Genomic DNA, 27,994 nt, shown 5'->3' with positions numbered 1-27,994 from the left:
AGGCTGGAAAATCACGAGCTAGTTCAGAAAACAATCATGTGTCTAACTTGTCTGGAGCATGGGGTCTGTGACCGGGGACAGTAACAAAAAGAAGAAAGGAATGGTGGAGACTGTAAAGGAATTTTCCTGTGTGGTCAAGGAGGTGACACTTAATCTTAGGCAAGAAAATCTAAGGGAAGGAAAAATTCAAATTTAAGTACAGTACCTACTATCTCCCCTGCCACCTCCTGATTGCTCAGTTCTGTGCCTGAGTCTGTGAGGTGATAATGGGATACGGGGTGAGAAGGAAAATTGGAAGGAACCCTGAAGACTGTTTACAAAATAATGAAATGACCAAAGATATCAAGGAGAAGATGGGTGGAGATAGGGAGGGAAAAAAAACCAGCTTGCGGGTAGGGAAACAATTTCTAGGGAAGTTTTTAAAAAGGGGCTTAGAGGCGTGTGGGAGAGGCATGTGCTGTGATGAGGAATTTTAGGAGGTTTTGCTGCATGACATGCCTTGGAACTCTCTCCTCTCTTCTCCAAGGAGCGTTCCGTACAATCAGAGTGCTTTCCAAGGCTTTCTGGAGGCAGATCTGTGTTTCCTTTAGGCTGTGTTGAGATGGATTTTAAGGTGGGAGAGAGCTCAGTTTTATTCAGCTCACAAACTATCTGTACAGAGCATGGGGTTTCCCCAGTGATGCCAGTGGTGACAGGAGATGTGAAAGGGACCTTCCCCTCTGCATCCTTCCCCTCTGCATCCCTACATCCAAATCTGCTTTACATAGTGTGCTTCTGTGTAAGGTTTCCACTAGAAACGAGTGACAGAAGCAGCTTAAAAAACTGTCTACCACCAGGGTAGACACTGAGGTACCCCTGAAGGCTAATATGCTGAGAAATGTACTATTAGTGTAAAATGAGACTCAGAGAACCAGATTGAATTGCTCAAGGTTGCATGGCTAGGACATGCACGGCTAGAACAAAGACCCATTTTTATGGAACCATTCCCCCACCCTCACCGATCAGAGATTTTCTTTTCCAAGCCATTAAGATTTAAGATATTTTGAGCCTATTGATTCTTAGACATAGTCTTTTCAGATGGCATAGTCGCTCTTTTTTTTAAATTTTTTAAAAAATGTTTTTATTTATTTTTGAGAGAGAGAGAGAGAACCAGCAGGGAAGGGGCAGAGAAAGAGAGGGAGGCAGAGCATCCGAAGTAGGCTCTGCACTGACAGCAACTAGCCCGATGCAGGGCTCAAACTCAGGAACCATGAGATCATGACCTGAGCCGAAGGCAGACACTTAACCAACTGAGCCACCCACGTGCCCCTAGTCTCTATTCATTTAATCTGAGGTTTGATGTCAGGTAATTCTCATACCTCCTGGTTTCGTATCTCTGATGCACCCTGGTGTACCTGTTTGCGTCTGCTGGGTATGGATGGGCTGGGGATATGTAAAGAACTTTTGCCTCAGAAGACATTGGACGTGGCATTAGATTCTAAGCGTGCTGCTGGCATCTCCTTTCTGTTTGCCCTTACGGCACCATAAATGCCCGATGGAACAAAGGTTAAAATATGATGACTCAAACTATCAACATGCTAGGAGAAAACACAGGAAACAAATTTATCATCTCAGAGTAACAAAGGTCTTCTTAAAGTATGACATGGAATCTGAAGCTGTAAAAGAAAAGCACATTAAGAAATAAATTCCCGCCCAAATAAATACATTTCCACATAAAGAAAAACCACCTTAAGCTAACTCAAAAGAAACCCAACAAACTGAAAGACTTTAGCAATGCATATTACACACAAAGGCCTGTTTTCTAAATGTATAAAGAGTTTCTATGAATCTATAAGAAAAAAAAACTACACAACAGAAAAATGGAAAGAAAATGTGAATAGAACTCACAAAAAAAGAAGTACAAATGGGTCTTTGTAGTATCCATGCTTCTAGCTTCTGTAGAGTTGCCGCTTTGACATTTGCACTATGTGACTATGTTGGCCGGATACACCTTGTTCTAGACAACCTGATAATATGCCTGAGTCACCTTGCCTTGGCCTCCTGCCTCCCTTATTGTCCCCCTCCCCACTTTGAGAGGAATCCTCCTTCCAGAGGTATACTTTCAAATGCAAACCAGCCAATCCAGAGTCCACACTCTCAACTGGCTCCTTGTTAGGTTCTCACATTCAGGCCACTATACACTTTCCCTTATCACTACACCCCCACACTCCTATCCCTGCCCCATGCCAAGTACCAAATAACTAGGGACAGCCCCAGAGTGACAAAGGTCAAAAAGTTAGATAGCACACAGTGCTGGTGTGAGTAAAGACACATTCATTTATTGTTTCTGGAAATATAAATTATTACAGCCTCTATGGAGAGCACTTTAGCAATGATAACAAGATCAGAAAACACAGGATTTGTGATCTGGCAATCCTACTTGTAGGTATATCTTCAAAAGAATTGAAAGCGAGGATCTTGAAGAGATATTTGTACACCTGTTGATAGCAACATTATTCACAATAGCCAAGAGGTGGAAATCACCCAAGTGTCCATAGACAGATGAATGGATACACAAAATGTGGTATATACATACAATGGAATATTATTGAGTCTTAAAATGGAAAGAAATCCTGTCACATGCTGTAATATCAGTTTGAACTGCGTGGGTCCACTTACACATGGAGTTTTTCAATAAACACAGTAAGGTGCTTGTAATGTATTTTCTCTTCCTTATGATTTTCTTAATAACATTCTTTTTCTCTAACTTAGTTTATTGTAAGAATACAGTGTATAATACATATAATGCAAAATATGTGTTCATCAACTATGTCATTAGTAAGGCCAGCAGTAGGCTATTAGTAGTTAAATTTGGGGGGAGCCAAGCTATATGTAGATTTTCAACTGTGCAGGAGGATTGGCACCCCTGATCCCCATGTTGTTCAAAGTCAAATGTATATTCAAATAGTTCTTGGGTTTCTGAAGGTACTGTTTCACAAGATGCACATTCTCTACTGAGAGCCACAAGCTTTCAAAAGCCAACTTACTTTATCTCTCAAGACCTTTCTCAAAGGAGAAAACTATACCAGTAAGTATTTCTTCCTAATCCTTATTTTAAAAAGCAACATCTGGGGCACCTGGGTGGCTCAGTCAGTTAAGTGTCTGACTTTGGCTCAGGTCATGACCTCACGGTTCATGAGTTCGAGCCCCGCATCGGGCTCTGTGCTGACAGCTCAGAGCCTGGAGCCTGCTTCAGATTCTGTGTCTCCCTCTCTCCCTGTCCCTCCCTTGCTTGTGCGCGCTCTCTCTCTCTCTCTCTCTCTCTCTCTCAAAAATACATAAATATATTTAAAAAATAGAAAGCAACATCCATTTGCAGTGACAACTAAAAAAACAAGCATCTGAATATAGATTATTATTTCTAATATTTAATCGCTTTGCTACAACAGTTTAGCTAAAGAATCAAAGAAAAATAGAGGTAATTCAAATTTTATTAAACATATAATGAAAAATAAACACAAGCAGGCACACATACACAAGCTAGGTCCTCATTATGTCTGTAAAAGAATCAAAAAAGAGAAAGGGAAATTAAGGACAATTAACCACACAGATGAAGGGTCAGATGAGCTGCTTGGGGCAAGGCCGCTGTGGCATTTTCCTCTGGTTCCCAGCCCTAAGTCTATCCTGTGCTCCATGCTCAATAAAGATTTTCAGAATGAGTAAAGGAAAATAATCTCCAAAAGGAGGCAGAGGAGCTACCAATTGTTTTTGTCCCTGATTTTCAACTCTTTTCTGACTCTCACTTGCTACTGATCACAGCCTGTTCAGATGGCAGAGTTTTCCAACAATACCTCAGATTCCTGGCCAGAATCAATCTTCATGTTTTTCATTTTTAAAAGTGCCGAGGATGGGGCACCTGGGTGGCTTGGTTGGTTAAACGTCCGACTTCAGCTCAGGTCATGATTTTGCAGTTGGTGGGTTCGAGCCCTGCGTCGGTCTCTATGCTGACAGCTTAGAGTCTGGAGTCTGCTTCTGATTCTGTGTCTCCCTCTCTCTCTGCCCCTCACCCGCTCACACTCTGTCTCTCTCTCTCAAAAGTAAAGTACACATTAAAAAAATTTAATAAAAAATTAATAAAAGTGCCAAGTATAAGGATCCCCTAACATGGAACTTTCTTTTCTGTGTCCCTGGACTCCTGCAGTGTACGATTTTGCTGATTGAATTTAAGGGTGTTAATCTACTTTGCAAAGTGGAATATGGCTTGTATTCTTACGATCCTCATATAAACCTTTAATCTTTGTAAATAGGTATCAGCCATGTCAATATCCCAAATGTTAAGTGCATTCCAGGCACCTCCCAAAGTCTTTTTCCATACTGGAAAGATTTTAAAATTTCCACCTGACTGTCAGACTAAAAAAAAAAACCAAAAACTTTATGGGAAACATGAACCTATCTGTATTATTTAATAAATTATCAGTCTGTTTAAAGTTTCTTGACAGCCAAAAAAAGATCTTGAAAAATTATTCTTGCAAGGCTGCCTGGATATCTAAAGGAAAAGTGAACACAGGCCAACAATAGCAAGACTTGTAGAAAGATTAAAAAAAAAAATTTAGTAGTTTTTTTTTAATGCATATCCTCTGTGTACAGCTATTAATAAAGTGTGATAACTAAGAAAAGGAGAAGGAAGCTAAGGAGAAATATTTAAATAGAACATTAAATATTTATCTTTATTTTTTCTTTTAATATACAGTTTACTTGAAAAGTCAATTTGTAAAATCCTAAAAGAGTAGTGTTTAAATGTATGAATGTCAAGTGAAGAATGTCATCAGATGAGATGTGCGCTAAGGTAGGACACAGGAGATAGCGTTCCTTCTGTGGTTCTGCATCTGTCTGGTTGTGCAACCCAGCAAGTGTCAACATTTTTAGAACTTTAAGATAAAAATAATATCTTAAAATTCCTACTCCTTATAGAATCCCTATGAGAATTAAATTACACACTTAAAACTATGTTGACTAAGTTCCTTGAGTGTGGGGATCTTATGTTTTCATCTTTGTAAGCAGTTACTTGATTAATTCATGTATGAAAGAAATAGGGATCATTTTCATTCGTGAAAAAATTTTAAATTTCATTAAGATTATCTCAGGAAACTCCTTAGTACCGATAGGGGGTCAAGCCTAGAAAATGAAGGAAGCTTTGGTAGCATCAGAAAATCACCAATGTTTTCAGTAACTACTCGAAACTTTTTTATTAAAAATTCCTAGGATTATTTAATCTGTTACGAGTCTTAGGAGAACAAAATGTATAACAAATGAGAAAGTATCTTTTGAACATGTGACTAGGGAATTAAACGATGGCCATGGTAAAAGGTGCCATTAAATATACATAAAAAGTAATGTGCAATTTTTTCAGAAGGCAAGCTGAATACTATTGAGAACCTGTTATGTCTAGATATCCAGCCCAAGAACTTCCCTGGGAAGTTCATGACCCACATATTGGACATTCCTTTCAGGCCTGTTTCTTCTGAATTCTCTGTCACTTAGAATGTCATATTCCAGTCACTTTCCTAAATCGGAAATCCAAGCATCAGTTCAGACTTTTTCTTCTTTCTCACTCCACTCCCCCCATCTATTTAGACACTAAGTCCAGCATTTTCTACTTCCTTAATATCTCTCCTATATATATTCTGTCCTTTTCCCCACTGCCCCTGCCTTGATTCAGTGTCTCCTTACATCTTATCATGATCACTGAAATGCCATTCTAATTGGTGATATGGCAGGAATGGAACAGAGACAAATTTAATAGATGTTTAAGAGAACCAATTGATAGAATACAGGAAGAAAACTAGGTTTGGGAGAAGAATAATGACTTTAGTTCTGAGCATGTTTAGCTCAAGGTGCCTTGGGGTCATCTGGGAAAGATATTCTCAGTACGTGCACGTATGGGTGTGGGCAAAGCCTACGGACAGAAAAGTGGGTTCATAGTGAACACCATGGATATGGCAGAAATGTCCCCTCTCATGTCCTACTCCTCCAAAAAGCTTTTTCCAGATCACCTCATTCCCACAATGATTATTCCTTCCATTCAATTCTAGTAACTCTAATTGCACCTTCCAGTTTCACAATGATATGTTGCTTTTTGTTGATATTTAATATTTCAACTCCCCCCCCCCCCCCCCAATTAAGCTTCTACAGAATAGTAACCTTTGATATGCTTTATGCCTGTGAATGCCTATGGCGTCTAGGGTGACTGGCAAGAGGCTCAAGGGACACCCCCTGCCCCCCAGTTGCAGGAAACATTGATCTTGATCTGAGTGGGAACATGGCAAGAATGAAGAACAGATAAATCCAAGAGATATTGAGAGAGGTATTTAACTCTCAAACTGACAAAGAGAATACAGGAGGAGAATTAGGATTGGGCGAAGAATGATGAATTTGGTTCTGAACACATTGGTTATAGGACTATGTAAACATTCAACCAAGCTGTACACTGAATATTTGTGAGTATCACTGTATGTATGGTATATGATAACAAAAATATTTTTGGATAACAAAAATATTTTTGGATAACAAAAATGTTTAAAATAAAAGTAAAATAGAGCAGCATCAAATTTTCGATAAGACAAGGAAAGTCTGTGGCGTGTCAGGCCTCATACATAGGCAGCGATGGCAGAGTCGGGAAGCAGATGTCTAGCATTAACCCGCACAGTCTACTGACAGAAATCATGTGGCTTAATTCCCAAGCGCCACTTGGAATCTTCATCCCAAAATCTGAATTTACACAGTGTAGTTCCTGCCCTGTTAGGTCTTATTGATTAATACAATCACAATGTCAGTGGAGAATTCTAAATTTTCCATGCAAAATATTACATGATGAGAAGATATTCAATAAATATGTTAAAGACCTAGTAACACATGACAGGTGTAGCCTATAAATGCTGTAATAGTTGAGAGTTTGTAGAAAATGCTGGCAAAGTTTCTCCAAGGACATGGGCATTAAGCTAGAAGGTCCTAAAAGGTAGGAACAGACACAGGGGTTGCAAAGTACAGCCTATACAAGTATTTGATTTGATTTCTTTTCGTTTGAATGGCACAATCTTTCAAGAGATAATGTGACTAGGCATATTTCTGGACAGCCGTAACCTTACATCATGCTTTGTGAATATGTGCCAGTTTCCTAGGCATCTGAATGTGGGAGAGTCCCTATGAAGGAGTGCAGCATAAACAGAAGATCATGAGAGTCTAAGTGAGTTATTAGATTGCACAAGTAGTTTGGGCCCACATCACTCAGTGCCATGAAAACCATCCTGAATGTATTCTGCAGGCAATGTTAACCGAGATGATGACCCCTGTGTATTTCAGTAGTGTGGGCCAGTTGTGTGACTAGCATTAATAACAATAAATACTGTAAGCAGCTTCTGGTTCTTTCAATGTGATGCCAAGCATCTGGACCTTTGGAAGTGAATTTCTGCCTGCTTTCTTTCAGTTGCAATCTGAACTCTTGCTATTCTGCAGAGAAGGCTTCTGTTTAGATAACCCAAGGAGGGAAGCTTATATAAAGTAGGTTAAAAATTTTGTTGAGCCTCATAAATCTTAGAGGAGTGTTGAAATGATTAGCAAATAAAGGTATAGATGCCAAGAGGAACAGTTTTAGTGGTGCTTCTTATGGAAATAAAGTTGTTTGAAACCAATAACCATTCTGCAAGATTGTGTTGGCTTGAGGAACAGTTGTCATGCAATGAAATTACTGATTTAATTACTGATATAATTTTTCACCACTCAAAAGGGTAGGTAAGACAGTTCTTTGACATTATAATGTAAGGTATTCACCTTATCAGGGGCTGGTCATATCCAATGTTTAAGAACTATAATTTATGCATACATGTATGCTGAGAGATTGAGATATTTAATTGTTATATTGCAGACTAACATGCAGGAGAGGTTGTCCTGAGTTCTCCTTTGACTGTACAAAAGAAATCTTTCATGATTATTTATCTGTGCCTTAAAAAACTTGACCATAATTTTTATTATTAGCATAACTTTTGGTAGAAATAAACTCTAGTTTAGCCTTATATTTTATTTGATAGAATTATTAAGGGTAGTGGTATAAAAGTATACATTCTATTGCAAAAAGTTGGACATATGATGGATTTTAGCAGAAACAGAGAACCCTGGTCACTTAAAAATATTGAGACTAGAGGTGTGGATTCATGGTTTTAAATATGTAAATATAGATATAGAAATAGATATGTTTGTAGATAAATATATTCATGCATCCATTGCCTAGCTCTGTCTGCTGAGAGGACTTAGAAGCAGTGACAGACCAGTAGCAATGGACATACCCAGCATTGAGATCTTAGTTTTCAAATATATCTTTCTCCACTAAAAGGAACCAGGGATCTTTGAGAAATGGCTGATTCCAGGGTTAGAGCAAAGAAAATGCAAGATGAGGCTGGAACATATTCTTATAACAGAAAGTAAAGAACTACACAAAGCATCATAGGGTTATGTCAAAAGGACAAGTGAGCCTTCTTGAAGAGGTGTATACTGGCCAAATCTAGGACAATTGAAGTGTCCAAATGAATAATGATAGTAATGGATTATAACCCACTGAAAAGAAAAAGAACTCATAGGTCTAGAAAGATAGATAGATGGATAGAGAGATAGAGATAGATGGGGAAAAGGTAGATAGAAAGAAGAGAAGGTTCTTCCTTACAGTTGGAAGCCAACTAATAAATGTAGAAGGAATAACGGAAGTAGACAATCATCATTTGGCAACTATCATAATAATAACTGATTTGGGCAAGTATCATCAAGAAATATATAACTAGTAGGTGAAGATTTTAGGAGGAGTAGGATACTTAAATAGACTCAGAGTATCTCCCCATAGGTACTTACTAATTTCAAACAGAAAAACAACACCTTTACTGAGGAGAAAACTGATGGAAGTCACCACCTTAACCAAGTGATCAAATTAATACCACCAATAATGAGACAAGTTGACATTGTGTGTTCCTGATAGGACATTTGTATATATAAAATAAAATCTCAACAGTGGTGGCAGCTATTGTTTGAAATATTTACACCTACAAAATATTTGGGTGGGATTTAGTTTTGCTTCTTAGTTTTGAATAAATTCTGATTTTGTTCTAAGACTTTCTAAGCTTATTTCTATTACGACTATCAACTTACTTAGATGTTTTATTCAGTTATATCCACATAAGGTTAATGTCCAGAATTCAGATGTTCTGTAAAATACTTTCTAAAGTAGAGTTGTCAAGCATGACAAGGTAACAGTTGCATATATAGTCAGTTACTATTTAAAAAAAAAAAAAACCCTCTCCTTGTATATAGGCATTTCCTAAATGTTCATCTTGGGTTTTTTTTTGTTAGAAAATCAGACAAAAATCAGACAAAAATCCTATTTCCCTTTTTGCTTCTCTGCTAATAGGAAAGAGTGGATTTTAATGCCCTACTGCTCTAGCTACATTTAGTTAGGTAAATGCGTATTTTTCTATCATTGGATGTCAAGATCTTTTATGTTCATTTTATGGAAGTAAATGTAGTGTATTCAATGATGAAAGAAATTTCCCCTTTTATTTCATTTACAAGCCTATGGAATGTACTTAACTGAGCGCATATATGCAAATATTTATTATGCTATAAAAATGTCAGAACCTACACCACCGTGTTCATCCAGGATTGTAGGATAAGACTTTGGAAGAAAGGGTGGGGATTATTTTATTTTCAAGTGCTTCAAACGATACATATTGCCTACAGGTGACATGTAATAAACGATTTTGATAATAATATTAGCTTCACCTGAATTTTAAGTAGATAATGATTCAGGTCTTAGTATAGTAATACGTAAAGAGAAACATACCTCGTGCAGACAAATGAAAGCTGGAGTTGTAGATAAATCAACCAACCGTTCATCTTGGATGTTAATTGTGGGTGCTATGGCATAAACGGGGTTCTCTTGATCCTTTTCATCTTTTTCCTCTTCCTCTTCTGGTTCTGTGTCTGTGGTACTGTCTTCCATTTTTCACAATTCTAAAATAAATCATTCCATTTTCAGCTATTTCGGGGTGTCATCGCTTATAAAGTAAAATGGGCGGAAAATAATAAAAGCAAGCAAAAGTCAACTGGAGTAAGCTAGCCTCCAATGAAATTATAGTTCAGGAAAGTCGGCTATGGATAAATTATTATAAAGACTATTTTGTTGTAAAGATACACTCCATTGCTACATTCAAATCAAGAATTCTTTTTTTTATTATTAAAAAAGTGTTTATTTATTTTGAGAGAGAGAGAAAGAGAGTGTGAGCAGGGGAGGGGCATAGAGAGAGGGAGACATAGAATCCGAAACAGGCTCCAGGCTCTGGCTACCCAGGTGCATCTCAGATCAATAATTCTAATTTTTTTTAATGTTTATTTATTTTTGATACAGAGACAGAGTGTGAACAGGGGAGGGGCAGAGAGAGAGGGAGACACAGAATCCAAAACAAGCTCCAGTCTCTGAGCTGTCAGTACAGAGCCCGACGCGGGGCTCGAACCCACGAACTGAGATTGTGACCTGAGCCGAAGTCGGACGCTTAACCAACTGAGCCACCCAGGCGCCCCAATAATTCTAATTTTTAAAAGCAGGCTATTGTTGCATTACTTGGAGAAAAATGATATGAATAGAATGTAAGTTCCATGAGAGCAGAGACTTAATTTTATTTGAGTTGGCACTCAATCACTATTCATTGATTGGGTAAATACCTGTAACTTCCACTCTTAAAATATAACAAAAAGTTAATTCAAATTAGTTTTGGGGAAATAAATGCCAACACACTGTGGTGGTCCACACTGCCTGAGGCACACACCTGTGCACCTGCACAACAGGCTAATTGCTCAATACCTGAACTGCCTGCTATGGCCACAGCTTGGGCCGATTCCCCACCACCTTGACTATCTCTGCTGCTACTTGTGTGCTCAACTGTCCCATCAGGCTTCACTTACAAAACAGAAGCTCAAGAATAAAATTAAGGATATTAAGGTGGTGACACTAGAGCATTAAACCAAGTTCAGGGCCCTTTAATACACACATACTTTTTTTCAGTGCCATAAAGCAGTGTTTTAAAAGAACCTGTTGTTATTGAGGCATCACAATGCTTTGATTTCGGCAATTAATTACAGTTTATTGTTTAAATCTTCAAGGAGCTGAAAAGGTTTGATTATATAATCTAGATGTGTTTATGTTTATAAGTAAAAATATGTACATTCAATCATTTCACAGATGAAAAATGTTAATGACTATCCCAGACAAGTATTTCCTTCAGAGAATTAGACCATACCTGTGAATTTTAGCTTTATTTCAAATAAAAATGAAAGTAACAATATTTCAAACCAAAAACAGTATAATGAATCCTCAAGTGCCCATCAATCAGCTTCAATACATATTGAATCCTGAGCAATTTTTGTTTTATCCAAACCCTTCCACTTACCCCTCCACTCTCCATATTATTTTGAAGCAAAACCTAGACCCTTAGACTTAATAATATAGCCAAAGAACTCCATAGCAACATGCAGAGACAGCCCTCAGGCCACTGCAGAGCTGCCCAGCACACTTTGCAAAGATGTGCCATAGCTATTCAAATCATTCCCACATTATAAAAACAGGGGATGTTTCCAATTTTCTGCTATCATAGTTTTTTTTGCACAGTGTAGTACATATATTTGTTTAAAATATATATTTAAAAGCTCTTGGAACTTTCATAATCAAGATGGCATTGACTTTAAAAACTTAATTTCAGGGTTGCCTGGGTGGTTCAGTCAGTTAAGCATCTGGCTAGTCGGTTAAGTGTCTGACTTCAGTATAGGTCATGATCTCGCCATTCTGAGTTCCAGCCCCGCAGTGGGCTCTGTGCTGACAGCTCAGAGCCTGGGGCCTGCTTCAGATTCTGTGTCTCTGTCTCTCTCTCTCTGCCCCTCCCACCCTTGCACTCTGTCTCTATCTCTCAAAAATGAACATTAAAAAAGTTAAAAAAAAAACAAACTTAATTTCAGGGGTGCCTGGGTGGCTCAGTCAATTAAGTGTCTACTTCAGCTCAGATCATGATCTCATGGTTCATGAGGTCAAGCCCCACCTTGGGTTCTCCACTTTCAGCACAGAGCCCACTTCAGACCCTTTATCTCCCTCTCTTTCTGCCCCTCCCCAGCTCGTGCACTCTCTTTCTCTCTGTCAAAAATAAACATTATATATTTGAACTTAATTTCAGGCAATCTTCTCAAAGCCACTGCACTTTAAATATGGTAAAGCTTACCTAGGCAACAAGAGAAGGGCACTATGCTGAATTTGTACAGATTTCTCAGTCTCCTGAAGTTTTCAGTCTCTATTATCTTGAAAACATTCCAAATATTTTAAAGCAGGTAAAACATTAAACAGAGGGAAGCAACTGAAAGACACTATAACAGAGTTCTGATACACATTATCAGACAAACTTTGACCTTTAGAAAAGAAAAGGGAGAGTGAGTAGGGAAGTAAGAAAACACAACAGAGACAAATACAAAAGTCTCATATGAATTTAAACCTAAAACACTAATTAATCTAATTAAATAACAGGTTGGAAAGGGCTTAAGTAGATAGCAAAGTTTAACGGAGAAAACAAATATTCAAGGATTCATTAATGTAGGATTGCAAAGCCCATTACATTAATATTACCATGCTGTTGGCAATATGATTGACAGCCATAAATAAAACAATAGAATAAAATACATTCTCAGTCTACAAGATATAACCAAGAGAACATTTATAAAACATCTTAAATTCCTGGTGTATGAGGAACGTAGCTATCCAGTATAGTAATTCTAGAGACGTATATCTCCCTAATACATAAGTCAATTAAGCAAATATTTACTGAGTTCTTTTATGAAGATCAAGAATTTACAAAAAGGCAAGTAATTTACAAAACAGAGAGAAGGGAGTAGCTAGCTCTGTATCATACAAGGGAAGGTAAAATAAGCCTAAAGAAAAAGCAATGTTGGTAGGAAGGTAGATATGGCTTTAAAGGCAACTTGAAGCCTGAAATTTAGATTTTAATCTATAGTTGTTGGAAAACCATTACATTTTTTTTTTGCATCGAGGAGTTATCTGAGTTTGTAAAGATGTTGGTGACAATAAGAGGAATGTTTTTTTTTTTTAATTTTTTAATGTTTATTTATTTTTGAGAGAGAGGGAGACAGAGTGCAAGTGGGAGAGGGGGAGAGAGGAGGGAGACACGGAGTCTGAAGCAGGCTCCAGGCTGCAAGCTGTCGGCACAGAGCCCGAGGTGAGGCTCAAACTCACAAACGGTGAGATCATAACCTGAGCCGAAGTCAGAAGCTTAACTGACTGAGCCACCCAGGCGCCCCTACAATAAGAGGAATGTTTTAAAAAGGGTGTGAATTTGAAGGCAAGGAGACAATTTAGTGGCTATGAGTTAGCTCCCTTTGCTATGGGCAGGGGATAGATTCATTGGTGAGCTTTAACCAGACCAGGTGTCTAGCCTCAGGGGCACTCAGCGACTGGTGAGCAAGATAGAAAATAATCAGAGAATCAGAGATAAATGTAAAAATAAATATAACTGAAACAGGTGCTATGCAAGCATGGACTGCAGAAGCAAGGTAACCATGTGCTGCACATTTCCAGCAGGCGCCATTTCCTGAAAAATGACAAAATGGTGCAGGAAGGAAGCCTGATTGGAAGGTTAGATGCTGAGAACCCAAGCCGAGGCAATACCATGCTATGCTGTAGGAGTCTGAGGAGGAGGAGAGGACGTGGTTTTGTGGGTCTTTCTAGAAGGGAGAAGACAGGTACTGATCTTTGACACAGAAAAGCAAAAGACTAGTGAACACTGAGCTCCTGTATAATTCACACTTTGTCTCAGGGTTAAAAGATAAAGCCAAAATAGGAAGCTTCACAAAGAGTAATTAAGTAATGAATATTGCAGGATATGCCTTGTTTTGTAAGACACAGCACTGCTTCCTCTTCTCTAAAGCTAAAGAAGTGATCGTCATTTTGTGTTTTGATTTTGAACTCTTAAGGAAAGTTTTCTTGACAGTTACAAGGAGCACATGCCAAAAAACATTGCATGCACAAGGGAATGGGGTAGGATACACCAAGGATGTGTGTTTTTGAAGGTAAAAGGGCAATGCTTACTTCTAGAAAGATACAGCAGGAAACCACACTGGTGTTTGATATTATTTACCACTGAACCAGCACAAGATTTTCTCATTTTAGAATAGCAGGATATAATGCAAAGTCCAAAACGATATGGTCCTACACTGAACCTGAGCATTCTTTTTCATAATTTAGTTCTTCTGTCCACCCTGGAAACAGGATCACATGCTCCTTTCCCCAGCAGGGCATTGCTAGAGGTGAGTTACAGGACATTTTCTGCAGTGAATTAGAGCCATACCTGTTGGAGGAAGGGAGATGTCTGGGATGCCTATTTTATTTGCTTGTTTCAGTTTACTATACTTATTTAAAAACATAGACATGGTAAAATGGGGTTACAAAAATTGTGGTATATTTAAAGCTGTATCAGTGTTTCTCTGTGATTGTATGCATATTCCCTTTTAGAGATAAGGCTAAAAGTCAACACTGAAGGCCCTTTGTGAGAGGCCACTGGTCCACATATGACAGGCTCAGAACATAGGGCAGCCGGTCCATATGTGTCCTCCAGTTCACTCAGATCCATTTAATCCAACAACAACATCACCACAGGACACCACCAGCTTGGGAGTCCTAAACGCAACAGATAAAATTATTGCACGTATTCACGTCTAGCTCTTTTATTCATGTACAATTATACAATGCACATTATTATTAGAGAAAGACAAGATGCGACTTGAAACGTTTTTTTAAAGATACACAGATTTCAGATCATGTTTTTAAAAAGGGGGGTAGAAAAGCTTTGTCATTCAAAGGCCCAACAAATCAAACCACAACTTCTTTCTGTTCCTAAAAAAAAGGAAAAGAAAAAAAAACTTTGCAAAAAACCCCAATCTGGCACAGAAAAAAATGAAACCACTGCAGATCAGTATGTACAGATAAAATCTACCTCACAACTGAAGTGTCAAAGCAACAAAGTAGGTTAAAAACATATATACACATAAAAGAAAACTCTTGAGAGGAAGCTCCAAGAGCATGTTGAGGCTTTAAGATTTTTTAATGTTTATTTATTTTTGAGAGAGAGAGAGAAAGAAAAAGAATGTGAGTAGGGGGAGGGGTGGAGAGAGAGAGACACACAGAATCCGAAGCAGGCTCCAGGCTCTGAACTGTCAGCACAGAGCCCAATGCGGGGCTCAAACTCACAACAGCGAAATCATGACCTGAGCCAAAGTGGGACGCTCAACTGACTGAGCCACTCAGGAGCCCCTATTGAGGCTTTAAAGTACATGTTCACAGCATTAGATAGTTAAATCTTAAATTATATGCATGTGTAACCAGTGAGGAACCTGTTCACTGCCCATGAGCACAGAGAACCAAAGACTCTGTTATAGGTTAAGGAAGCTGAGAGCGCTAGGCCTTCTCCCAACTCATTAGTCCTTTTGCCTTCCTTTGAATCTTCCAACACCAAACACAGACCCAAGGAAAGTTATTCACCCTCTTTTTAAAACTTCTTACATTTTCTCTTCTTTTTCTCAGAAACCCACACAGTCAAGATGAGCTCCATAGTACTCATTTCTGAGTGGGTCAGGATGGGAAGCACCATCCATGTGGAGACTGTCAGAGAAACAGACATGATTCTTGTCCCTATCATATGCTCCTGGTTGCCCTCACCAGCATGCGGGCACTGCTGCTGGGTGGTCACTCACCTGTGCACTTACTAATAACAGCATTTATATAGCTCTTGACGGTTTAAGCAAAGCTTTCCTTCATATTATTTCACTTTATTCTTTTTTTTTTTTAATTTTTTTTCAACGTTTATTTATTTTTGGGACAGAGAAAGACAGAGCATGAACGGGGGAGGGGCAGAGAGAGAGGGAGACACAGAATCGGAAACAGACTCCAGGCTCTGAGCCATCAGCCAAGAGCCCGACGCAGGGCTCGAACTCACGGACCGCGAGATCGTGACCTGGCTGAAGTCGGACGCTTAACCGACTGCGCCACCCAGGCGCCCCATTATTTCACTTTATTCTTATGACAACCATGTTCGTAACTATTATTATCTCCATTTTATAGAAGAGGAAACTGAAGGTCACAGAATATAAGTGATATGCCCAAGATCACACAGCCATAAATGGCAGTATTTATTCAAACTCATGTCCGCTGGCTCCAAATCCCTTACCCTTTTCTGTTATACCATATAGGCCTCTTGCCATGGTCTTGGTAAAGCCCTTTCCTCTTGGCCTCCAGTAATGTAAAACAGGATCAAGGATCAGACTGGCTAATGCAATTTGACTTCTGTCCCTGTAAAGGTATAAGCTAAAACCCCTTTAGCAAACAGCAGGCCAATATAAGGTAAGTCAATTAAAGACAACTTAGTTCTTGTAGGGCAGTGATTGCTAGGCAGTCCATGAGGTGGTAAGACTGAGCTGTGCAAAACAATGAGCTATAGAACTTGTTGCTATAGTTACAAACCAAAGGAAAGCTTTCACCTCTGCAAAGTGTGGCAAGAAACACTGGTCTTATATCTGCAATAATTTATAGTCATTCTGCAAGTCCAGTCAGGCTTCAGAAATTCAAAGATGCCTGAGAGGCCCCCACAGTTCCCTTAATGGTTTCCAAATAATTTGGTAGTGAGTAGAAACTGAGCTCCAAATCCTGTGGGAGGTTTAGAATGTTTAAGTAGGTCTGAAGTTGACAGTGTTTCAGAAGGTCTGTGAAGCAGAGATTCTACATTTGTGTGTGATCTAGAATCTTCACATTGCAGGCCGTTCCTTACTTTTGCTATAAAAATGTCCATGTTTTTCAAATCTACTTCCACCTTTGTTTGAATTTTTAGAAGCATATCTGAAAGCACATTCATAACAATATCAGTCAATATGTCCTATCTAATTAGGCCATTGCCTTGCAAACCTGCTCTTTTAATTTACCCCTTTCCTCTCCCCCATACCCTAGTCTGTAGGAACTGTGAATCTAGATGGGTCTTTCTCCTTAGCAAAGAACTTCATTTAGTATGGGCTATCCCTGCTTCCCATCTGCAGCAGCCCTGGCTCCTCCCTTCCTTCTTGTCCTCCTCTCCTCCTCCTCCTCTTCCTTCTCCTCCTGTTATTTCATCAAAGACTGGGATTAGTGGCTTTAACTTAGTCTACCAGGATGACAACATGGAGTAATGGAAATGAATAGCCTGAAGTTCATCAATTCACGGTTGAATTTCATTCTTCCCTTTCCTGTGTGAGCTTGGGCAAGATATTCATCCTCTAAGTGGATATTTCCTTTACTGCAAGATGATTTAAGGGTTGTTGTGAAGATTAAATGGAACAAAATCTCAGCCCAGACCCAGCATGATCAGTCATTAATTCCATTTTCAGCCCTTCTTTCTTCTTAGGAGAATGGAGGCAGGGCTGAAAATTCCAAACTTCTAATCATGGTTTGTGCTTTCCTCAATACATGTTAGCTCCCTCCCACCACTGTTGGGTTCTTCTGCTTTCATGTGTAATGTGCCTTACATGATTTTGACAGGGATCAAATAAACAGAGGTCAGCCTAGGACTGGATCAAATAGTTTAGGAATCTATAGGTTGGACAAGGTGATCTGCATCTTCTCTAGCATGAATTTGTCCCAGAATACTTCTTAAGATTTGGTGTAAGAGTCCTGGTAAGCCTAACCTTCAAATCCCACCATGAGATGTTTTAATGTAGGAAAAGAAAGACTATGTAGGATACTGAGTATTGCAGCAGGGTGGAGGTGGTGGGGGGCGAAGGGGAGCAAAAAAAAAAAACCTTTAAAGTCCTTGAAAGAATATGTGTCAACTCTTAGGGCAGGCCCAGCTTTAGACCATAAGTAGGCAAAGTTCCTTCTCCCATGTCTAGAAATTTCAGGGCCTCCTTTTCATTGCATAAGTACTTCCTGTTCTCAGGCTTCCCCTGGCCCTGGGCGGAACTCCACTTCAGTCTTCCTCCCCTTGGGCAGCATCCCTTACTCAATTTCTTTCCTTCCTGTAAAAGCAAAGGTTCTTATATTCATTATAGGGTTAGAAGAATATTTACCAAGCCAATTTTTCTACCTTACATTGGAATAGGAAGTTAAAAATAAAATCTTTGCCAAACTCAATATCACAAGATTTTCCCCTATATTTTCTTCTGGATCTTTGAGAGGTTTAGCTCGTCTACTTGCGTTTTTTGTCTATTTCAAGTTTTTGTGTGTGGTGTGAAGGGTTGATATTCTTTTGGAGAGGAGGGGCATATGGATATCCAGTTGTTCCAACACCATTTGTTAGGAAAAGTATCTTTGCCATTGAATTATCATGGCATATTTCTCAAAAATTAAATCAGTCTACTTCTATGTTCTCTCTTTTGTCCCATTATGTCCATTCTTACACCAATACAACATTGTATTAATTATCATAGCTCTGTAGTAAGTCTTAAAAGGAGGTAGAATATGTCCTCAAACTTAGTTCTTTTTTCAAAAATGTTTTAACTATACTATGTACTTTTGTTCCCATATATAAATTTTTTTAATGTTTATTTTAATTTTGAGAGAAAGAGAGAGAGGCAGAGTGTGAGTGGGGGAGGGGCAGAGAGAGAGGGAGACACTGAATTAAAAGCAGGCTCCAGGCTCTGAGCTGTCAGCACAGAGCCCCATACAGGGCTTGAACTCACGGGCTGTGAGATCATGACCTGAGCCAAAGTCGGATGTTTAACTGACTGAGCCACCCTGGTGTCCCTCCCATATATATTTTAGAAGCGACTTGTCAATTTCTATTTTTTTTAAAAAGCCTACTGCAATTTTGACTGAGCAGTGAATCAATACATTAGTGTGGGGTGATATGCCATCTTAATGTTGAGTCTTATTGTTCCTCAAACATTCTCCCCACTTATTTAGATCATCTTCAGTTTCTTCAGCAATGTCTTATGGCTTTCAGAAGATAGGTCTTGTATATGTTTTGTTAAATGTATCCCTAAGTATTTCACATTTTGTATGCTATTGTATTGTTTTTAAATTTCAATTTCCAAATGCCATTGTTAGTCCTTAGAAATACAACTGGTTTTGTCATTGACCTTGTGCCTTATAACCTTGTGAAACATTTTTATTAATTCAGTAGCTCTGCATAATATACCTTGGAACTTTCTACTGACATGATTGTGCTTTCTGCAAATAAACACAATTTTACTTCTTCATTTCCAATGTAGATTCCTTTTATTTCTTTGTATTGCCTTATTCCACAATGTAGGATCTCCAGTACAATGCAGAACAAAAATAGTGAGAGTGAACATTCTCTCTTTGTTCCACATCTTAACAGGGAAAGCATTCAGTCTTTTATAGTTAAGTATGGTATCAATTGTAAGTTTTCATAGCTGCCTGTGAGGTGGAGGAAGTTTCCTCCTACTCCAAGTTCATGGAGAGTTTTTAACAGAAATGGGTAATGAATTTGGCTAATTTTTGTTAATGCATTGAGATGATCATATTTTTCAACAAATTATGCTGGAACAACTGGACATCCTTATGTAGAAGAATGCACACACCTCAAACCATACCCTGCATCATTTACAAAAAGTAAACTGAAATGAGGTACATACCTAAATGTAAAATCTACAATAAAAAATGTTCAGAAGAAAACATAAGAGAAAATATTCACAACCTTGGTTTGGAGAAAGTTTTTTTTCCCCAAGATTTTTATAAATCATAAAGGTAAAAATAGATATTTTGGAATTTTTCACAATCTAGGAGATCTGCTCTTCAGAAGATGGTATTGGGAAACTGAAAACAAGTCACAGATAGGAAGAAAATATATGCAAACAATGTATCTGATAAAAGACTGGTATTGAGAAATACAAAGAAATCTCATCACTCAATAACAGGAAATCAAACAGACCAATTTTAAAAATGGGCAAAAGATTCGAACACATACTTAACCTAAGAAGATATACAAATGGCAAATAAGAATGTGAAAATATGCTCACTTCATTAGTAATTGGGGAAATGCAAATAAAAATCACAATGGGATATAATTACACACTTATTAGACTGTTTTAAAAAAAGTGGCAATACCAAATGTTGGTGAGGATGTGGAGCAACTGGAACTCTCACGTACTGCTAATATACAAAACTGTATAGCTTCTTTGGAAAAGTTTACTTATTTCTTATAAAGCTAAACATACATTTATCAAATGACCCAGCCATTCATTCATATGCACTTATTCAAAGGAAATGAGGATATACATCTATTAAAAAGCTGTACACAAATGTTTATATTGGCTTTATTAATATTCACCCCAAATGGGAAATGCCCCAAACTGGAAACAGATTGTTTTCATACTGTTCATACAATGGAATTCAACTCAGAAATAAAAAAGAATAAACTACTGCTACATTCAACAACATGGGTGAATCTCAAATACATTATATTAAGTCAAAAGGCTATGTATTATATGATTCCATTTATATGAGTTTCTGGCAAAGGCAAAAGTATAAGGATAGATCAGTGTTTGCCACGGACTGGGTGTTGGGGGAGAAAGAGTGACTATAAAGTGGCATGAGGGAGCTTTTGGCAATGATGGAAAAGTTCTACATCTTGATTGTCATGGTGGTTATGTCACAGTATACATTTGCCAGAATTAATAGAGCTGTCCACCTAAAAAATGAATTTTACTGTTTTTCTTTAAAACCAAGAAAAGCAGGGGCGCCTGGGTGGCTCAGTCGGTTAAGCGTCCGACTTCAGCACAGGTCATGATCTCACGGTTCGTGAGTTCAAGCCCCGCGTTGGGCTCTGTGCTGACAGCTCGGAACCTGGAGCCTGTTTCAGATTCTGTGTCTCCCTCTCTCTCTCTGACCCTCCCCCCATTCATGCTCTGTCTCTTTCTGTCTCAAAAATAAATAAACGTTTAAAAAAAATTAAAAAAAATAAAAATAAAACCAAGAAAAGCAAACAAAAGAAATGAACTTACACAAAGTGCTAAAACTGTAGACCATCTAAACAAAGAAAAAAAAATTCTAAAAGCAACCAAGTTCTTTTGTCTCTACAAAAGAACTAAGTTAGACAGATAGAAGACTTGTCATTAGCAAAAACTGTACTTCTTCAAAGTACTGAGAAACGGTAACTGTCAACTAACCTATTATTTAAAAGGGCAAAATAAAGACATTTTCAGACAAAGTCTGAAGAAATTACTCAGAGATCCATTGAATAAATATAAAAATATACTTCAGGGGCGCCTGGGTGGCGCAGTCGGTTAAGCGTCCGACTTCAGCCAGGTCACGATCTCGCGGTCCGTGAGTTCGAGCCCCGCATCGGGCTCTCAGCTGATGGCTCAGAGCCTGGAGCCTGTTTCCGATTCTGTGTCTCCCTCTCTCTCTGCCCCTCCCCCGTTCATGCTCTGTCTCTCTCTGTCCCAAAAATAAAATAAAAAACGTTGAAAAAAAAATTAAAAAAAAATATATACTTCAGTAAAAACAAAACTAAATCTAGAAGGAAAGAAGTGAGCAAATAAATTGGTAAATGTTGCTAAATTCAAACAAGCACAAAATATAAAAAACAATAACAACTACTTGTGTGGCCTCAAAAAACAAAGTGAAACTAAAATATACAAGGCAATATGACATGAAAGATGGAAAAGAAAAAAACTGATGTTAAAGAATTCCATTGTTCAAAAGGAGGATGAAGGTACTGATTGATTAGAGGAAACAGGTGAATAAAGAAAAATATATAGACTAAATGAATAGAGAAAAAAGAGGACCCCACCCTGAAAAAAGCAAAAAAGAAATATTAATAGAAAACACAAAATAAGATGGTAAGAATACATACAAATGAAAGAGTAATTACAAAAAATGTAAGTGGATTAATTTACCTATTGAGACAGATTCTCAAATTGGTTTTAAAATATCCTGCTGTATTCTGTTTATAAGACACAAGCCCCAATTATAAGGTCACAGGTTTGAAGTAAAAGAATGAAAATATTTTTAGGTAAAAATATGTATCAAGACAGAAAGTGGGGCGCCTGAGTGGCTCAGTCAGTTGAGCATCTGACCCTTGACTTTGGCTCAGGTCATGATGTCATGGTTTGTGAGTTTAAGCCCCTCATGGGGCTCTGTGCTGAGGGTGCAGAGCCTGCTTGGGATTCTGTCTCCCTCTCTCTGCCTCTCCCCTGCTTGCTCTCTATCTTTCTCTCAAAATAAATAAAAATAAACTTTAAAAAGACAGAAAGCAATACTAGAGATAAAGAGGGTCATTACTTAATGACAAAAAAGAAAATTTATCAGGAAGCAATATGAATCTTGAACCCATACATAACTAACAGCGTTGTCTCAAAATATATAAAATGTAACTGATATTTCTACTCAGTGCTACCACTGTGTGAATGGTTGAAACACTATTGCTATCTTGTAGAAATGGCGTTAAGTGTTAGCACATACAAGAACTCTTGCCTAAGTTAGCTTTAAAAATTTTTCTATTATGAGTAAACTTTGGTTGCAATAAAATATTATCTTAGACACACAAACACATATACACACAAATACATATTGTTTTAGCATACAAAGTACTCGAGAATATTTGTAACATAGGCAAATTCTCAAGGTGTTTAAAGTGGGGGAATTTGACTGCATGAAATAACAAACTTTTTCCAGTACATCATCTGCATGGAAATAACATGTAGATTTCAAATGAGGCTACCTATGTGTTCATTAAATACTTCTTAGTACTGTCAGTTATTAGTTTATATTATTGATTTATTAAGATTTCATAAGAAGAATAAAAGCCATAAGATATATTTATTTTAAAAGTTTATAATGGAGAAAGTTAGCAAATTCCTAGGGCTTCCCTCACTGAAGAATTCCAGAATTCTTTAAGTTACATTTTTCTGAAAACTCTCTCATGCCCTCTGCTGTCCATCTATTAACAATTATTAAATAAAATCTTAATGGGCACTTAAATTTAGATAGTAAGAAATTCTCCACCTATTTCATTATTTGAGTTAGTCTTAGGAAACAATGTATTTTAAGAAATGCTTTTAATATTTTAAAATTATAGATGTAATATATGTTTATACACAAAAAATTAAAAATTAATTATCTCACTACTTAGAGATAACCATTGTTATCAAGTTGGAATTGTTTCAATGGAATATATTTTAAATACAATTTTATTTTAAAATTACTATTATTATTATTATAGAATTGAGATCATACTAAACATACAATTTGGCATTCTACTCTTTTCACTTAATATTACTGTGAGATAATAGAAAAAATATATATTGATCTCTCCTTGGTTCCTGGCACAGGGCTCCTGAAACCCTTGTAATTTCTGGGTGTGGTAGGATTACCTTTCGTTCTAATGAGGTGACTTTGGGTGGGCTCCTGGATGGCTCCTGGATGAGGGTTTGGAGAGCACAAACCATGATTAGAAGTTTGGAATTTTCAGCCCTGCCTCCATTCTCCTAAGAAGAAAGAAGGGCTGAAAATGGGATTAATGATTCATCATGCCTACTTGATGAAGCCTCCATAAAAATCCCAATAGTATGGGGTATGTAGATCTTCCATGTAGGCAGACAAATCCACACAAGGAAGGAGACACACCCCAACCCCAGGGAGACAGAAACTCCTGTTCTAGGGACCCTCCCAGACCTCACCCTATGTATCTCTTCATCAGGCTGTTCATCTGTATCCTTCATCATATCTTTTAATAAACTGGTAAACATGTTTTCCTGAGTTCTAAGAACCACTCTAGCAAGTTCATCAAAACTGAGAAGGGGGTTGGGGTGCCTGGGTGGCTCAGTCAGTTGAGCATCTGACTTTGGCTCAGGTCATGATCTCACAGTTTGTCAGTTTGAGCCCCACATTGGGCTTTGTTCTGACAGCGTGGAGCCTGCTTCAGATTCTCTGTCTCCCTCTCTCTCTGCCCCTCCCCTGCTTGCCCTCTCTCTCTCAATAATAAACATTTAAAAATAATAATAAAAACTGAGAAGGGGTTGTGGGAACCTCTGATTTGTAGCCAAATCAGACAGAAGTTGTGGGTAACCCAGGGACCACTACATGTAATTGGCATATCAAGTAGGTGAGAGCAGTCTTGTGGAACTGAGCCCTTAACCTGTGGGATCTGACACTATTTACAGGTAGATGGTGTTAGAATTGAGTTAAACTGCAGAACACCCAGAGTATCAGCAGAAGTGTTGTGAGTGTGGTAGTAGTGTGAGAGTAATGGAGAAACACACAGAAAGAGAACTGGAGGTTTTTCCTTTCCAATTATATTATGGAAGTTTTCCTATATCATTGAATATTCTTCAGAATATAATTTTAAATTGTTGCAGAATATTCCAGATATATACTGATTTATGTAACTACGACTATTTCTGGACATTTAAATTGCTTCACTTCTTCATTATCATAAGTAACTCTATAAAACAAAATTCTTTGAACGTAAGTTTTTTGAACATCCATAGTTTTATGCTTACATTAAATCCCCAGAAGTATAATTTCCAGGTCATGTATACACATTAAAAAATTTTTTTTAATGTTTATTTTTGAGAGAGAGACAGAACGTGAGTGGGAGAGGGGAAGAGAGAGAGGGAGACACAGAATCTGAAGCAGGTACCCAGCTCTCAGGTGTCAGCACAGAGCCCAATGTAGGCCTCAAAGTCACAAACTGTGAGATCACATGAGATCACTCCTATAATCAGAAAAGCAGTTTTTCAGTCACTTTTCTTTAGCTTTATTTGAAAATAATCAAACAATGATTTTGCCACATAGACAACTATGGTTCATTTGCCAATTCCATTAACTTGGCTGTTCTCACAAGGAAATATTACCATAGAAACAAAATAATCTGGTAGGTATTCCTAGTTAATCTAAAAATATTTGGCATGTGCACAACAGATGTGAGTGCATTCTTAACTTGCTTAAACCAATGCCTTTTTCAAATTGATTTTCAAAGTTATCCCTGTGGGTTTTCATTAAAAACACAGTTTGAAGAGCAGTTTGAATAATTATGACCAAATGAAACACAAAGCCAAGGACAGAACTAGTATATAGCAGGAACTTGGTGAACCTAAAAGCTAAGCATCTATCATAAGTCTTCAGTAGGAGGGAGAATAAGGAGGGAGAAAGAACTAGGAGGACAGAAAAGAGCAAATGATAACCTAAGAAAACACTGAATTTTTAAAAAGGTAATGGCTGGCAGAGAACCCTGTGACCTGGGACCATGAGGACTTTAGCCAAGTTCATTAGGACTTAGCTAGTCTATCACTATACCTCCCAGTAATTTGCACTTGGCCAAGGGCTTCAGTTTTCTAAGACATTTGGTTTCAGCCCTTGCATTTTATTAAACATCATTGCTTGAAGTTTGTCTTTACTAAAGAACTTAGGGAATAACTGGTAGGAGGAGGAAGGGGCACAGAAAGGGAGAGATATGTCGGCAAGCAGGAAATAAATCTCGTGGGGTTTTTTTTCCATTTTTAAAATTGCCCACAGAATTATAGAAGATAAAAATGCCTTACAGAGTCATTTAGTACAATCCTTCTTCATCTTAAAGCTGAAAAAAGAGATCCAGGAGACGCAAATAAAGAGCCAGGTGACAGAGCCAGGAAATAGTCCCATGCTCTTCTCATTGCACTATGCTGACTGATTTTTCTCTGTAGGAGCATTTGTAGTCAAAGAGATCAATGCTGCTGTCAACACAAGTCCCGATCTCTCAGATATTTCTTTGTTACTAAGAGTCAGTGCTATCCCTAAAATAAAAATACAGTAATTTTCACGGCAATTTTGTAGCCTGTGCCTCATGTTCACATCCATTTATATCATTTGATCCTTACAAAAACTCTGAGGAAAGACAAGGAAAGTATTATTGACCTCGTTTTAAGGACAAGCAATTAAAACCCAGAGACGTTCAATGACTGGCTTAAGATCACTTAGGATCAGGAAGAAGGCAGGGCTCTAATGCTATTCCTAAATTTGTTATCAAAAGAGGGAGTTCATCAAAAAACACCAACCTGGGTCTTTACCCTCTTGCCCAGGGATTCTCCATCTCAGGGTAACCCCCACTAGTTTAGTGAAGTTTGGATCTAACCACCCACCGAGGGTACTTTAGTTTGCATCTAGTTCTCACTTTTTAAAAGCGCAGTTTCTTACCCCTTAACTTGGTCCTGATCCTTATTTAGTTCCTATATTTCTCCGTGGGTTAGGGCCTCCAGGGTCTCACTCCAGAGCTCCACCCTCTATCAAAGTAGTCGCGTCCCGGGTATCCAAGGAAACCACGCAGTCCTGCCCACCTTGTTTCTTCCGCGCTTTCCATTGGCCAGTTGGATTCCCAAGTAGATTTTTTTTTTTTTTCCCTATTCCTCCAATGGCTAATGGGCTTCAGGCCAGCAGCGCACGCCCTCGGAGGCGGGTCTAACACGTGGTCTTACTACCCTTTCTACCCTGCGCATTGCCTCCTGGGATATGTAGTTTCTAAGCTGCTCAAAGCCCTTCGGACCTATCGTCCCCTTTGAAACTACCTATCCCATGCACCTTTGCGAAAGGGGAGGGCGCAGGCGAGGAGTCCAAGTCAGAGTAGATACTTAGAGCTTTGAAATTTCAACTTGCCGGTGAGGCGTGTGCTATTGAGGTTTAAATTGCCAGAGAAAGTGGTCAGTCTTGCTGTTGCTTCAACAAATCCTCTCAAACGACCCCCCTTTGACTTGAGTAGGCGTAGTCGTCAGGTTGACTGGCTGGTGGCGAGACCGGCGTGTGGTTGAGGGGATTAGAGGGAGCACGAGAGGGGCGCGCCATGTTCGCCCCCTGCTCGGGCTGGGGGTTGGGCCGCCTCCGGCTCAGCCAGCTCCGAGTTGGGGCCGGCAGAGCTGCGGGTAGCTGGGCGTGTCGGGCTGGTTCGGCCCGGGAGTACGGCTCAGGTGGGGGCCAGCGCCAGCCTGGGTCCGAACCCACAGTCTCTCGGCCAGGCCTTGCGCGCCAGGCTCTGAAGGAGTGGGCGCTGCTAGTGAGCCCATTCGGTCGGCTGCGGGCGCGGCTTCCGTGCCATTTGGCCGTGAGGCCCCTGGACCCCCTCACCTACCCCGACGGTGACCGCGTGCTGGTCGCGGTGAGATCAGCGGAAGGCGGGGCGCGGGGCATGGCCGGCCTGCAGGTGAAATACGACGAGGCGCTGAAGGAGGTAACCATCGTGTCTGACACCATCGACCCCCAGGCGTCCGTGGAGGTGAACGCGCCCCTGAAGTTTGGCAAGTGAAGTGAAGTGAAAACGGGTTTGGGTCCCAGGGCACAGCCGGCGACCTTCTGAAATTGGGCAGACGTGCACTTTTCATTGGTTCCTTTGACTTTCCAACCTAATTTACTATTGTCCGCCCTCGGAACCTGCTCTCCCTTTTTCTTTTTGTTTGTTTTTTCTTGTTCTACTGTGGGTTTCCTGGTGAAAGTTAGACATCAGGTTCGCAGTTAAAGACATTGGAAACCTCATATGGAATAATCTAAGTCAAATATTATTTGTGGAACCCTTATATTCTCCTTTGGCACTTAGTTCCTAATTTTTCTGTCACTGCACTTTGTCAGTAGCAAAGTGGTTAATTTTTCAGGGTTGTAGTTTCTTGACAATCCATTCAGTGCTCACAGCCTGGGGTCTGTTCCAAAACAGCTCTGTCTATAGGATGTTCCATATCTAACCTGGACCAAGTGTTCGCTTTCAAATAGGCACCCAACCTTTTACTGATACGTCTCCATTGTAAATTTTCCATGAGTAGCAGTCTTTGAAAACACACACACACACGCACGCACGCACGCACACACAGTAAAACTGCCTGGGAAACTTCAGTTGATAATGCCTGCAATGTTTCTGAGTATTTGGGCTCCATGATATTTCTCAAATGCAAGCCAGTGTGTACACATTGTTCTAGGGAAGTCTCC

The 27,994-nt window shown here is 39.0% G+C and overlaps 2 protein-coding genes across 7 annotated transcripts in view; one reads left to right on the top strand and one right to left on the bottom strand.

The window, feature by feature from the left end:
* CCDC146 (coiled-coil domain containing 146) overlaps window positions 1-26,321 on the bottom strand; it is a 114,662-nt gene extending 88,341 nt beyond the window's left edge. For all 4 annotated transcript variants that reach the window (XM_047850779.1, XM_047850781.1, XM_047850778.1 and 1 more), the window contains exons 1-2: window positions 26,225-26,321; window positions 9,860-10,029 (exon numbers count right to left, since the gene is read on the bottom strand). In XM_047850779.1, the coding sequence (XP_047706735.1) occupies window positions 9,860-10,018 (159 nt within the window). In that variant the 5' untranslated portion in view covers window positions 10,019-10,029; window positions 26,225-26,321. The remainder of the gene's footprint in view (window positions 1-9,859; window positions 10,030-26,224) is intronic.
* Window positions 26,322-26,539: 218 nt separating this feature from the next.
* FAM185A (family with sequence similarity 185 member A) overlaps window positions 26,540-27,994 on the top strand; it is a 76,209-nt gene continuing 74,754 nt past the window's right edge. For all 3 annotated transcript variants that reach the window (XR_007150512.1, XM_047850973.1, XM_047850972.1), the window contains exon 1: window positions 26,540-27,315. Coding sequence is in view for 2 of the 3 variants with exons in the window: in XM_047850973.1 (XP_047706929.1) it covers window positions 26,865-27,315 (451 nt within the window). In the remaining variant the exon portion in view is untranslated. The remainder of the gene's footprint in view (window positions 27,316-27,994) is intronic.

The sequence above is a fragment of the Prionailurus viverrinus genome, chromosome A2 (genome assembly GCF_022837055.1).
Source record: "Prionailurus viverrinus isolate Anna chromosome A2, UM_Priviv_1.0, whole genome shotgun sequence".
In the NCBI taxonomy this organism is placed as follows: Eukaryota; Metazoa; Chordata; class Mammalia; order Carnivora; family Felidae; genus Prionailurus; species Prionailurus viverrinus.
The sequence above is the reverse complement of the archived record's forward strand: the minus strand, read 5'-3'. Positions and strand labels throughout refer to the sequence as shown.